We start from the raw sequence: 14,145 nt of genomic DNA, 5'->3' as shown, positions 1-14,145 counted from the left end.
TTGCATAAATAATATAACAGAGAAACGTTGAGTAGGTATGTGTAGCACCTGTTTTAAATCTAAAGTTATCGAATTAAATGTGGCATCATTATCTGCTCGAATCTTGTCGTTATTTTTTGCGATATATCTTGTATATATTTTTTAAATCAATGTGATGATCGTATTCTTCTTGAAGAGTAGCAATATCAGGTGAATTGATCTTTTTGAAAGAATCATATTTATGGCAGAGTAAACATAAATCTTTTTTAGGTTTGTGGAAGTCAAGATTATACTCGGTAGCAAATATTTTTCTATAAACATTTATAGAGACTGGTGTTTGACATGTTTCTACATACAAAGAATACATTGTGGATATAGAAAGGTTGCTGTCCAAATACTGCTTCCCCAGAAGTCTTCCTGCAATAATGAGACTCCATTTTTGGGAATGACTCAATGTGGCGTTTAACAAAATCAACATCTGCTTGTTTTGTTTTATTTTGGGCCTTTTATCCTTACCTCCAAAGTTTCCTGAACTTCCTACTTCCGAAAATGCTTTGTTGACAGGTCCATTTGATATACATAAAGAGGCTTCAAAAAACTTTTGACAAACTCTAGTCTTTATTCTATCTCGTTAGAAATAGTAAGTTCGAGATATATATATATATATATATATATATATATATATATATATATATATATATATTTAGAAATTATTTATTAAAAAAATTTAATTTTAAAACAGAAGAGACCTCTTAGTTTACCTTCAGTCTCTGAAGATGATAACAGACAGTGTAATTGTGAGTGTTTGTGTAAAAAGTGTATTCAGTATGATCTTTATGTAACCAACACAGTAAGACCTATTGCTTTGAGGATAGTAGTTCATAGTATTAGGTATGTTGCCAGACTGTTAGGAGTTGAAAGAGTTAAAAAATGGCTTATTGAATTTAGTATATTCACAGGAAGAAATCATTGCAATTGAAAAAATCTATAACAAATTAGAAAATGTAAGGCAAGCAAGGAAGTGATAGAAAAGTAAAGTAGCTTTTTGATATTGGACTGAGTGGCGTTATTGAAATACCATTGATATGAATTCATAGATTTTTTAGAGACATGAACTGGTGAACGTTGTCTCCAAACCTTTTTTGGATTGTGTGATGTAGACAATTTATAATGGTGTGAGATGGCCCAAAATTTTAAATTGTTTATAATGAACAAGAAAGCAATGACATACATATTTGTTCCTGGTGCACTGTTCATTGAGTCAATATAAGAAGTGTTTTGTCAACAAACAAATTACAAGATGAAACAATTGACACTTTGTTCTATAGTGTATGAACTTTTCTTGTTAGATTTCACATAAATTTGTCTACACTATGAAAGAAAATTTAACATATAGATGTTATAATAATAAATTTGTTCATTAACATTACATGTTAAAAAACACCTAAACAAGAGTGATATGGAGAATGCCTACATTTATCATGAAAAAAATCGAAATTTGTATATTTATCTTCAATCCCAAATATTAAAAATTCAGAAATATACATTTTCACTATATAGGGATACTTACAACATGGCCGTGCCATTTACTCTTGCGAAGTATAGAATGTTGTATCTTGAAGGACAATGTTGGATTATACATTAAAACTCATACAGAATGCACTGGCCAATACCACTCTACAAACACAGTTACGTGAGTTTCAATGACCAAGTTATGGTCGTTAGTTATGTTGTTTGTGACGCAGTAAAAAGTATCTTCAGAGTGATTGATTCAATTCAAGACATGTACATGCTGAAGTATTCTAAAAATTTCCTCTATTAGAAAGAATTTCTTGACTGGTCGTGGAGAAAGAGATATAATAAAGGTATTCCTAAATTATGTACTGGGTGAATCAATAAGAATGGCTCTCGGTCATATCTCGGGAACCGTTTATAGTACAGCTTCGGGACAAAAAAATTATAACAAAAGTGACCTCGAGAAAAACCTGGAAATTATTTACAGAGTTGTAGGTCCACCGCTAGAGGACGTAATTGAATACCAAAAATTATAATTTGATTAATTTACAAATTTTGTCTAATTAAGATGCATTTAAACTATGATTATCGCATTCTTCAAGAAATTCAGCGTATATTTGATTTTACAAGATTTAGTCTATGTCTTCCAATAAGAGGTGGGGGGAAGCGGGAACTTTATTATGAAAAAACGCCTGTAAGTCCAGTTCTACTTAACCTATCTATGCAAACTTATTCTTTTTGAAGAGCTCCTTTTTACCAAAGTGAGAGTTATAATTTCGAAACAACCTAATGAGTAACGTATATGCTAGAGGGCGCTATTTATTTATTTTTTAAATCTAGCTATCCTTGAAAAATGTTGAATGGAAACATGCAGTTTTAATTAAGGAATATAAAAGTAGAACAAATTAGTAACAGAACAGCGAAAACCGCATGTCGATATCTTTTTCGTATTATGAGATATCCTAAGAAATGTGTAAATTTTAAGCATTTTCCTTTAAACACAAATTACTCCGGTTTGACTGAACGGATTTTAACATTTTTTAGCTGCTCAAAATTGTCTTTCCTTCTTCTATTAATAATAGTTCCAATTATTATGTCAATATTACTTATGCTGTCATCGGGAAACTGCGATATGGAAGTTAAAATGGAAATATAAATTAAGGTACCTCGCTAGTGACGACCTAAATGTTCAAATTGTCGCCCATCATTTTCGATACAAGCGTTTATTCTTTGAAGAGTAGAGCAGTCTCAATTTCTGTTCTCGAAATACTCTGAATGGCGTTTCGTATTCTCTCGATCATGTTATCTCTAGTAGCAGGTCTAATTGCACAAACAAGGTCTTTAATCCGGCCCCAGGGATAGAAATCTAAGACGGTTAAGTTGGTGACCTGGCTGGCCAAAAAAATAGGCCTCCACGTCCTATCCACCTATCAGGGCAGTTTCCCGGTGACAGCATAAGTAATATTGACATAATAATTGGAACTATTATTAAAGGAAAATGCTTAAAATATCTCGTAATACGAAAAAGATATCGACATGCGGCTTTCGCTATTCTGTTGCTAATTTGGTCTATTTTTATATTCCTTAATTAAAACTGCATGTTTCTATTCAAAATTTTTCGAGGGAAGCTAGATTTAAAAAAATAAATAAATAGCGCATACGTTACTCATTAGGTTGTTTCAAAATTATAACTCTTACATTGGTAGACAGAAGCTCTCTTCAAAAAGTCTAAATTTACCTAGATAGGACTTACAAGCGTTTTTTCATAATAAAGTTCCCGCTTCCCCCCACCTCTTATTTGAAGAGATAGATAAAACTTGTAAAATCAAATATACGCTGAATTTCTTGAAGAATGCGATAATCATAGTTTAAATGCCTCTTAATTAGACAAAATTTGTAAATTATTCATTTTATAATTTTTGGTATTCAATTACCCCTCTGACGGTGGACCTACAACTTAGTAAATAATTTCCAGGTTTTTCTCGAGGTCACTTTTGTTATAAATTTTTTTTCCCGAAGCTGTACTATGAACGGTTCCCGAGATATGTCCGAGATCCATTCTTATGTATGTGTTCATATAAATAAGAGTTGAATTTGCTTTCTTCAAACAAACTGTTCATATTTTGGGAGGAATTATAGAACAGAATAGTTTTATGTCTCCATTTATCCAATCTATGAATACTAGGTAGTTCTGGGGCAGTAATGGTGACAAATGAAGGAGGAACAAGTCGAAAATAGAATGTTAATAGAGGGAACAGTTGTTTTACAAAAATAAATACTGATTTCATGGGCAACAAGTATGTTTCTTTTGAACAGTAATCCTCTTGCATAGAAATGAATGCCGGATAATGTATAGGAGTACCCGAGAAAATTGTATATGGATAAATAGTATTCAGAAATGAAATTAAAAGGACTTCTTTCATTGGAAAAAAATGGCAGAGAAGTATCCTTATCAAGAGGAAGAGAGTAAATAGTAATAAAAATAGTAAATATAATAAAATGGGGAATTCGGTCCAGTTCGGCTCAATTTCGGTGAAGGTCTTGAAATAGTATTGTTTGTAATATTAAAATTTCAAGTAATTGCGTAAGAGAATTAGGAAAAGTATGTTTTCTGGCCTGAAGTTATTGACTGGTTAACCACCAAAAGTATTGAATTTGATGAAAAAAGAACTATTAGCTATAGTAAATTTACACAAACATCGTTTTAAGAAAAACGCCGTTGAAGATATAGCAGAAAAACATAGTGTAACTGTGCTGCGCACACCGCCATATCATTGCGAACTAAATCCTATAGAACTTATATGGGCGCAAGTGAAAGGATTTGTAGCAAGACACAACACGACATTCAAAATGAAAGACGTTAAGCTACTGTTTGATCAAGCCATTAAGGAGGTGACACCAGAGAACTGGCGAAAAGCAGTCCAGCATATCATTAAAGAAGCGGAGAAAATCTTGACTACTTGATCGATGGGACTGTCTACCCGTTAATTATAACGTCAAGAGGAGATGACAGTTCCTCAGATGGTGAAGAATATTATGATTTTTTATAATTTAATTTCTGTATAATGTATTTTTTGTATAATGTTCAATAAAGAATAAGTGTACCTAATACTATGAACATAATGCCTAATTTTTATTCTGTATCCTACCGGCACGCCTTTGGCACATTATTTTCAGTGTTTGTGAATAGATAACAATAGGCTAAACCCATATACATATTGACCCCAACCCGGGTGGTACTACCTGCACTTGATAAAAAATATTTTTTACAATACAATCAATGAAAGTGGCTTAAATATTCGTTGGGTCACTCTGTGGTACCTTTGCACACCTAATGAGGTTTTATTAGTCCATACCTTTATGAAATAAACTATTAACCATTGTGAGACTGATGGCTTAATTTACCATATCAGAAAAAAATTGCAGCCATAGATCTGCAGTGGCTTGGCTGTATTTCAGTGTATTCTTATTGTTCTTATTAGTAAGTTAATATTCCCCTCGACTACTACTTGAATACGTTGGATAGTAAAGTGAATGAAATTGCTTGAAAAGTATAAATTAGTCCTAAATCAAGTTATAAGAAGTCATTTATTTAAATATATTACAATTTATATCCAGAATGGATAGATACCACTCCTAATGTGAGATTATCATAAGATACCTGTCTAAATCCAGCTTCTTCAATCATTTGTTTGAAATGTTCCTAAAAACAAATAGTTTTTATTTAGAATATCTGAAAATAACTTCACGTAATTTTAATATAAGTTAAAAGAATTAATAACAGTTACATACATTCATACTAAAAAAGGAATATTAAAAAATAATTTTTCGCATATTTTGAAATCAAGCTTATTCAGTATCAGTCAAATCCCCTTTAGGTACTGACTTAAAACTAATGAAATGTAATTTTTATAACATATGGCACGCATGTTAAAACAAAATTGACTTAAATATATAATGCCAAATCAATAACATAGACTGATATAAATGTTTGTAATAAAGCGAAGATAGAAGATTTCTAGTGTTCTTTCCTTCAGCTCATTGAGTTTTTGCTACCCTTGCCCTAACCTCACACCACCAATAACATTGAGTAACTAATACAAATTAGAAAAAAAAACGGTAGTATGGAAAGGCTACAATCATGGAATTTCGATTGAATTATTTTTCAATTCTTGGTCGGAAAGGTTGAGTTGTTTCTTCATCTGTCCATTTGTTTCACTCATCTCGTTAGCAATTAGACATATTGTACCCAGAGAGACCAGTTGCTTAGATTTTTGATCAAATTTGTAACAAAAAGGATTCATCTGAATATAAATAAAGACAACGAAGTTTTGGGAAAAAGCTAATACTTTCCATTATAGTTACTGGATTAAAACGAAAATTGTTATAATTACATTTTATTGAAACCTTGGTTCCATAACCTTTTCAGTTTTAAAATGTTTCATAGTAGAATAGTGAGCGGCCAATGGTCGTAAACACATGGCCTTCTGATAGGCTCGTCCTGTCCGACTCAACATTACCAAAGGCTGATGTCCTTTGAAAAGTCAAACAGGTACTTTGGCTTGAGCCTTTTGTTGCCACTACTGTGAGGATTGCCCAAGTGTTTGAATATCGTACTTGTGAGGGTTATATACTGACCAATAACGTGGTCTACAGTTTCTTTCTCCTCCATGGAGGCACCCCGGGTCGTCCGTGATACCCGTAGTGTTAAGATGGCGTCTTGGAACGTGCTCAGTTCACAGACCAGTTACTACTCGAATATCGCGCCTATATTTAAGTCTGGCAGTTGTTTGGTAAAAAAGGTAGAAAGCCCATCTATGTGTGTTTTAGCTTATCTCATGCCAATATCTATCCGTCTCCGTCTTGCAAGCAGACCGTTGAGAGACGCGATAGCAACACTTTGAATGGGTTTTTCAGCCATCACTCACCAGTTCTTGTAGGACTTTCCTGCACCCCAGCACAAGCCTAGAACACACCATAACGGCTGTTATGGCTTGTATGGCCGCTCTGCTGTCTGAGCAGATTAAGATTACTGTGTTTCTATGGCGTCGATTGATTATCGCGTGTCCACATTTCACCACAGTTAATACATCGGCTTGGAGTATCCTCTACAGAAAGCTGCTCTGGCCAAGCCATTCATCCCGCAGCCATATGTGTACCAGTGGCTCCATTATTATGTATAGCAGACTTTCAGTCACCAGTCCACTGCTTTTTATCAATGATATGAGATATAATTATTTCTTAGACCTTTTGATATATTAATGCATCTAAAAGTTCTTGATTTTAGGTCTCTTCTGTTTCAAAATTAGTTTTTTTTTGATAGTTTTTAAAAGAATGATAAATTTTGACGTTTCGACTTTTCTTCAAGTCTATTAAAATATGATATTGACACTGACAATTTGCTTATTTATATTAATATAAAGATCACCTTCATTATGAATATCAAAATAAGGATAAAATCAACTTAGATCTTTGTTCCAATAAGAAAAATTAATTTTTCCTTGGTTTCCACATCTCAAATATATTAAATTTATTAGAATTTACAAAATAGAGCTATAAATTATTTAGATCTTTTTTATCATTTATAGCTTTTTCGTTCTTATGAATGTGAACCATTTCTAAAATTTCTCTTTTTCGTGTATTAGATTCCGTTTCAAGAATTTTTGAATCTTTATAATTGAATTTATGTTTTTTTGATATTTCATGGTTCGTTAATGCAGTTCTATTTTTTTATCGTAATGATGACCTCTTAGTCTATTTTCTAAATACTGAGATGTTTGCCCTATGTAGACAGTGCACAATTAGTACAAGGAAAGATTTTAATTTACTGAAATAATTCGATAATTGTTGGGAAAGTCCATGTACATATGGTAAGGAAAAATGTTTTATGTTTTGATGTTTCGTTTCAGTTTTGTTTTTAAATTGATTGTAAGTATCTGTTTATCCTTTTCTTGAATATGTTATTTATCATTTTTTCCGGATAATTATTTTCTTTTAATGCAGTTTTTGTGACATAGGATGACACCATACCACACCACACGTTTACACAAAACCGATGTTGAAAATTGCTTGCGTGGGGATTTTCGTCCAACCATACATGATAGTTACGAGTATTATCAATGCCATCACGGGTAAATGTAGCTTCATCCGTAAAGAGTATACTCGATACAACACAATGATTATTATTTATGCACTGACAAAACTCCCTACGGTTAGCGTAATCCTCTGGTTGTAGGTGCTGTACTCTCTGTACGTGATAAGGATATAAACCTTGTTCGTGGATTGTGTTTATAACCCTTTTTTGTGGAATTCCCAATTGAGTGGCAATTCTCCGTGAGTTAGTAGTTGCATCTGGCAAGCTTACCAGTCTCGCACAATTTGTTAAAAACTCTAATAAATACGTTTTTATCAGGATATCTTTGGTGTGGAAAACGTCGACGATATTCTTCAGTAGCAGCTGTAGCTTTCCATTACAGAAACCATAAACAAACACCATATTTGCATATTCTAAATTTGAATGAGTATCTGGCCTTTTTGCAACACTAACAATCACATAAATTCGAAATTAAACGTTCAGTTACTGTTCACCGTACACTGACAATTCATCAAAACGTCAGAATTATCAAATGCCTTTGAGCCTCGAACATGGTATATATATAAAATTCAGATATAAGTGGAAAGCTAGATGAACATTTTTAATTACTCCATAACTTGAAAACAAATGAAAATAAGAACATATGGGGTTTTTTACATTATTTTCAAAATTTATCTTTCTTTTAAAAACTATCAAAAAAAAAACTAATTTTAAAACAGAAGAGACCTAAAATCCAGAACATTTATATGCATTAATATAGCAAAAGGTCTAAGAAGAAATGCATATCTTTGCCAGCTATATTATGAGCGGTTTCTTATTGGGAACGTGGCAAGGAAACACCAAACTGGACTAACTTTAATATATTTTCATTATCACGTTCCCAATAAGAAAGCGCTCATAAATTAGTATTACATTGGAGATTAGAGAACAATTTATGAAGATACTGTTATTTTAAGTATTAATTACCTGATTGGGGAATTGCCTTATACTCTCAACTAAATATTTATAAGGTTGCCATTTGCCTGCAATGACTTGTCCTAATACTGGAATTATCTGGAAACTATACTGATCATACAACCTAAAATTCAAATTAGTGTCTAGTATTTGGATGTTTAATCAATTCTCTTTGAGGTGGATAAATTGCATTATTATAACTAGATTAATAAGAATCAACACAAGCATTGAATATCTATCTTTTTGCATCTTACAGAAAGTTTCTCTATGTGTATTAATGACCCATTATATATAATACAAAGCTAAATAATTAGATCCAAAAATATCTGCTGATATAGCGAATTGCTTTCATACTTCCTGATTTTTATATTTTGATTAGAATTTTATTGGAATACTGATGTTCTATTTTCTTATTGGTATTACTAACATTTAGTTTAATTAATTATGAATATCCATTTTTGTCAATCTGTTGCCTGCTTTGTGGGTAGCAGAGAAATCCTAGAGCAACTTCCCAGTGGTTCACTATCGCTATTACTTGTAAGATCAGTTTTCTTGTATGACTCTACATGTCTGATTGAAATTTATCTGAATATTGTTTATAAAGGAAAACTTTATAACAAATATTACCAAATACTTTTGTTATATCAAGTAGAAGTTGATAAATTTGTTCTTTTTGTCTCTTGACAGTTATTAATCATTGACTCTTGCAATATTGACTACAATGACAATCATATTCTTGTTGTTTGTTACATGGAATAGTTTTGTAGTAGATTTTCCATACAATGTCACATATTCCAGAGCCAGGAAGTTGTTTGTCCATGCTATCAAACTATATAAAATTACAAGAAAGATGTAGCATCTCACCATTTTTGTACATATTGTATATGCATTTCACACTTTGGCCATTCTCACCTTAATACCCATATTATGATCCTATTTGCAATTCCTAGATATTTCAATAATTTAACAACTCGTTTTAGTTAGTGAGGTGTTATATACTTTGTTTTTTATGTTAAATTTTATACCATAAACTTTGTTTTCTATAAGTGAGTTTTTCAACTTGACAAATTCCCAAGACATCAACCAACTTTGGGACAAATTTTGTTCTAAATTTATAACATTCCTAAATGTGTAGTTCATAAGGCTTAAGTAGATGTGAGTTATTTTCATGGGATAACAACAAATTTGAACCTGAGACAATAAGAGTGATCTATCCTGTTCAATTGCTGATTTTTTTGTTTTGAATCAGTTCTGTTTTTTTGAAAATAGTTTTATTTTTTAGAGTTTCTCAAAAAAATTGACATATCAAGTACCAAAGAAATTGTATTTATTTAAAAGGTTCATTTCTGAATCAATTAGGTCACATTACTTAATTTTTTGTTTACTTCTTTTGGAAAAAGTAAGAATACTATCAGTTAGTATCTCAGATAAACTCTGATACATTCTTCTTTAACTAGTTTCTTATATTTTGGTTGAAAACATTTGTGAAGCTCCAACCTACCCAAAAAGCACATTTTTAAATAAGATTAGATGTTTTTAACATTCTAAGGATATTAGATCTAACAAAACAAGGCTATATTCATTTTGGAAAATCTAGAAATTGTTTCTAAATAAAGCATGATTTAACTAGACCAATTGCTATTTGTAAAATTAAAAAAATTGGATTCAATGCTCTAACAGTTATCTGGTAGCAGAATTGAGTTTAGCAGCAATAAAAATTCAAACAGATATCCCAATACTTAAATAAAAATATTAATTTAGTTTTATTGATAAATTATCTTGATTTTAGGTCTCTACCAATTAAAATTTCGTTTAAAAGTATATAATATAGACGTTTTCACTATCAAAATATTTTGATAAAGACTGAAAGTAGTCAAAATGTCATTATTATAAACTTTTTAATGAAATTTCAATTGATAGAGACCTAGAATCAAGATAATTTATTAATAAAACCATATAAAAGAGGTCTAAAAAGTAGAAAGTTGAAGAAATATTCACTCACCACTGTGCCATAGAATTTTCTAAGTGACTGAATTCCATACACATAAACCTTCCCCCTGGTTGTAAAACTCTATAAGCCTCTGAGAGAACTTTATCTATATGTGTGACATTTCTTATACCAAAAGCTATAGTATATACATTGAACATATTATCTTCAAAGTCTAATTGTTCAGCATTTGCTTCTTTCCAACTTATAATATTTGTATTGTGACCAAGTTTGCTGCTTCTCAATTTCCCAACTTCCAACATGTGAGGATTAATATCACTTATAGTAACGTGGCAATCTTTTAGATTGTTATTTTTCACATAATTGATAAATCTAAATGCTATATCTCCTAAAATTTTCAAAAGTTGAGAGTTACAATATAAGTATTTCCATATTTATAAAGATTATTTATACGTTTTGAAAACTTTTAAGAATATATTTAAAAATTATGCAAGTATGAATGTCCGTAACCCCACTAATTTGAGTAAGTTTTGGGACCTTTAGTGGTACAATAGTGAAAATTATTGGAAACTATGGTTGTAGTAAACAGCAATAACATCTCTTATTTTTAACTGTTCCCTAGAACTAGCATGCAGTACCTGTGCCTCCAGCAACATCTAACAATTTTGTGCCATCAGTAGGAAGCAAACTCCACATGAAATAATCTTTCCAAAGCCTATGGATCCCCAAAGACATAGCATCATTCATTATATCATAATCTAGGGCTACATTTTCAAAAACTTCAAACACTAAAACAATTTATAATAGAATATATTCCACAATGAAAATGATTATACCTTTTTTGTGCTTTTCACTTTCTTTAACTTTTTCAAAACCAAAATGGGTTTCTTTATCATCTTTTGTTGATTGTTGTGTTGATAATCTTAAAGCATGTCGAAAATGAGTATTTATAAAATGCCGATTTAAAAGTCTTTGTACTTTATGTATAGAGCTAGCCATTTAGAAGATAAATAGATTTTTTTAAACCAATGACTATTTATAAATTAACCAGAAAATACTAGGTTGGTTTTGTCTTCTTTTTTAAACTAAGAAAATGAAACATTTAAACTACATGTGTTTTAAGTACGTATATGGTTACGGTTACAAATGTCCATTCAGTTTACAGTACTTCAAGTAAAAATAGATAACTTATGGTACCATGACACATATTCCTTAGTTCTTTCCTACGGTAATTAATTGAACAAATTAAATTGACTTGAAGGTTAGGTAAACAAAATATTTTCTTTAAAAACAAATAAATGCTATTTAAAGATTCTCATAAAGCTTTTCTAGCAACGAATAAAAGCAATATTCTAGAGTGGTTTTCATAATAAAATTCTGAAATAGATACGACAGTTTTCTCAACTGAAATGAGCTATATTAATAAAATGTTGGGGGGTTTTATTTTTGTTATAATAAATGAAACAGCTAGGGCCTACTTGCGATAGGTATTAAAACGGACCATTTAAATAGGATTTTTGTGTTTGAATTTGAGCATACAGTGACTCATACTCTAGGATAGTTGGCAACCCCAAAAATTTTGACCTAAATCCGCCCATGTATGCAAGCAAACAAACTGTTTAATATCACTATATAAACCACACTTACCAAATGTCTCTTAAGGTGGTGACTTAGTTATCAAACCGCGCGTTATATAGGGTGAAAAGGTAGTAAACAGTGTGTTCAGTAGATCGAACAGGAAAAATTAGGTCTCGAAACTAATGAGAGTGTTTTTTCACACTGATTTTTAATTTGAAATATCTACTGAAAACAGGAAGCGACGTTTTGAGTAAGGCTCAAGTCATCCATTTGATACAGGATTGTAGTTTCCAAAAAGCACTAAGAAACGTAAACATACAAAAAAAAATTCAAGGTAGAATCCTACTGTTTTCTCTGACCATATTCAGTACCAGTGCTTAATTTCAAAACTTCTAGGTGTTGGAACACATAACTATACATGATTTTAAAGCTATCACTTTCAATTTCTTATAAACTAGTTTTGCTAAATAAAACAAAAACGATCACTTTATTATTTAACTCAAAAAGGGTCCCGTTTTTTAAATTTCTCTTATCATGCAAATACAATTTAATCGTTTTTATCTAAAAATGACCTAGCTCTATCTATAAGTAATAAACTTTTAAATCACTAATTTTATTTGATCAGAAATATGATAGCATAAATTAAAACAGGTAACATTGCAATTTGCAATGAAGTATTCGGTCAATATCGAAACCGTTTTTAATTTCTGTCTCAACCCCATAAAACGACTTATTGAAAATCGCTCCTTTACGTGGAAACAACCGACTTCCGAATTTTGCAGAACTCTGGATTTTGTTATCTTAAATATGAAATTGGGTATGTGTGGGAGACAAGAAAGTAGCGTTGATACGTTATGAATAGACTACTTCCTTGCATATGCCTAGAAAGTTACACAAACAAGAAAACATCTAGTAGCTAATGACTCTAAATGTCATGTTATACTTGCACAGAACATTCTTACAATAATACAATTTCTTTTATTAAATCGACTGTAAAATTGTGAAACAATATTAATGTAGCTTTTGGGAAATCTATGGAAGAGGTTTCAACACTATCGTAAATAAATGTGTGTTTAGCAAGAGAAAAATAATTTAATAGGTGGATCAATGAAAAAAATGTTTTTTATAAATCTTTTATTTTTTGTAACCGATAATGTTTTAAAATAACATTTCGATATATAAATAATAAAGTGTGTTTCAGCATGTCCAAGGACAGCAAATCCATGGTGATCGGTGAAATTTTTCTGTTACCAAACTATACTTTTCTATATTTTTATTAGAACACAGTTTTTTTACCAAAAACCATACTCTTATATCAATGTCCAGAATGAACTTTTAAATCACAAGGTCTTCAATGTTAATTCATTATTTAATAATACTGATTAAATAACATAATAGTATATTAAGAAAATTTGTACAATAAATAAATGGACATTGTTATAAACAGAATTTTAAGTAAAACTTCCCTACTTAAATAACATCTAGTTTTACCAATGAATTTCTTATGTCGAACACGATACCTTAATCTATATTTATAAATTTGATGTACCAGTTTTATCATTAACCCATTTTTTCAAAAATAAAAATTCAAATTAAAAAAAAAATAGTTAGGATTTTGATAAAAAATTTCTACCTTGTTCTGCAGTAATTTCATTATTCATGTTTATTAATACCCCACATTAAAAATAAAAAAATGAATTTGAATGAGATAACCTCAATTTGTATTGCAAAAAAATTCAAAATATTTGGCATTTTGAAACAAAATAATATATGATATGGACAAAGTGATTAATAGAACACTATTCATAATGTCCAAACAGTTTTAAAAATGCACAATATGAGCAGGTAATATGGTAAAAACGAATGAAATTTTTAATAATACTTTTTATTTAATTTTATGAATATTGACGTCATTATTATAAAATTAATATGATATATGAAGTTAGATTAGGTACTGATAATCTGATTTTTTATTTGACTCTATACACTTGGACAATTTCACATTTTTTATCAACTCTGTATTGCTTGTGCTAGTAAAAAAAATTAGTATTTTGACCTTTCAACGATATTAATTCAT

The 14,145-nt window shown here is 30.6% G+C and overlaps 2 protein-coding genes across 2 annotated transcripts in view; one reads left to right on the top strand and one right to left on the bottom strand.

Annotated features, from left to right (window-relative positions):
• LOC130895024 (uncharacterized) overlaps positions 1–14,145 on the top strand; it is a 721,573-nt gene that overhangs the window by 652,816 nt on the left and 54,612 nt on the right. The gene's annotated exons all lie outside the window — the stretch shown is intronic.
• LOC130895028 (2-methoxy-6-polyprenyl-1,4-benzoquinol methylase, mitochondrial) lies at positions 5,064–12,686 on the bottom strand. The gene is made up of 5 exons (XM_057802138.1): positions 11,327–12,686; positions 11,129–11,278; positions 10,545–10,878; positions 8,555–8,666; positions 5,064–5,197 (listed from the first exon to the last, which is right to left on the bottom strand). Exons 1-5 carry the CDS (start codon positions 11,487–11,489, stop codon positions 5,096–5,098), a joined length of 861 nt encoding a protein of 286 aa, XP_057658121.1. The 5' UTR covers positions 11,490–12,686; the 3' UTR covers positions 5,064–5,095.

Source organism: Diorhabda carinulata, chromosome 6 (assembly GCF_026250575.1).
Source record: "Diorhabda carinulata isolate Delta chromosome 6, icDioCari1.1, whole genome shotgun sequence".
In the NCBI taxonomy this organism is placed as follows: domain Eukaryota; kingdom Metazoa; phylum Arthropoda; class Insecta; order Coleoptera; family Chrysomelidae; genus Diorhabda; species Diorhabda carinulata.
Note: the sequence above shows the minus strand (reverse complement) of the source record. Positions and strands in the feature narration are given on the sequence as shown.

What these genes read in the sequence shown, in the direction of transcription:
- LOC130895028 (XM_057802138.1), bottom strand. Translation starts at nt 11,489, where the DNA reads ATGGCTAGCTCTATACATAAAGTACAAAGACTTTTAAATCGGCATTTT. An exon ending in GAAAATTCTATGGCACAGTG is followed by an intron (nt 8,667 to 10,544) that starts GTGAGTGAATAT and finishes TTTGAATTTTAG; the next exon opens with GTTGTATGATCAGTATAGTT. An exon ending in TAAGGCAATTCCCCAATCAG is followed by an intron (nt 5,198 to 8,554) that starts GTAATTAATACT and finishes ATTTGTTTTTAG; the next exon opens with GAACATTTCAAACAAATGAT.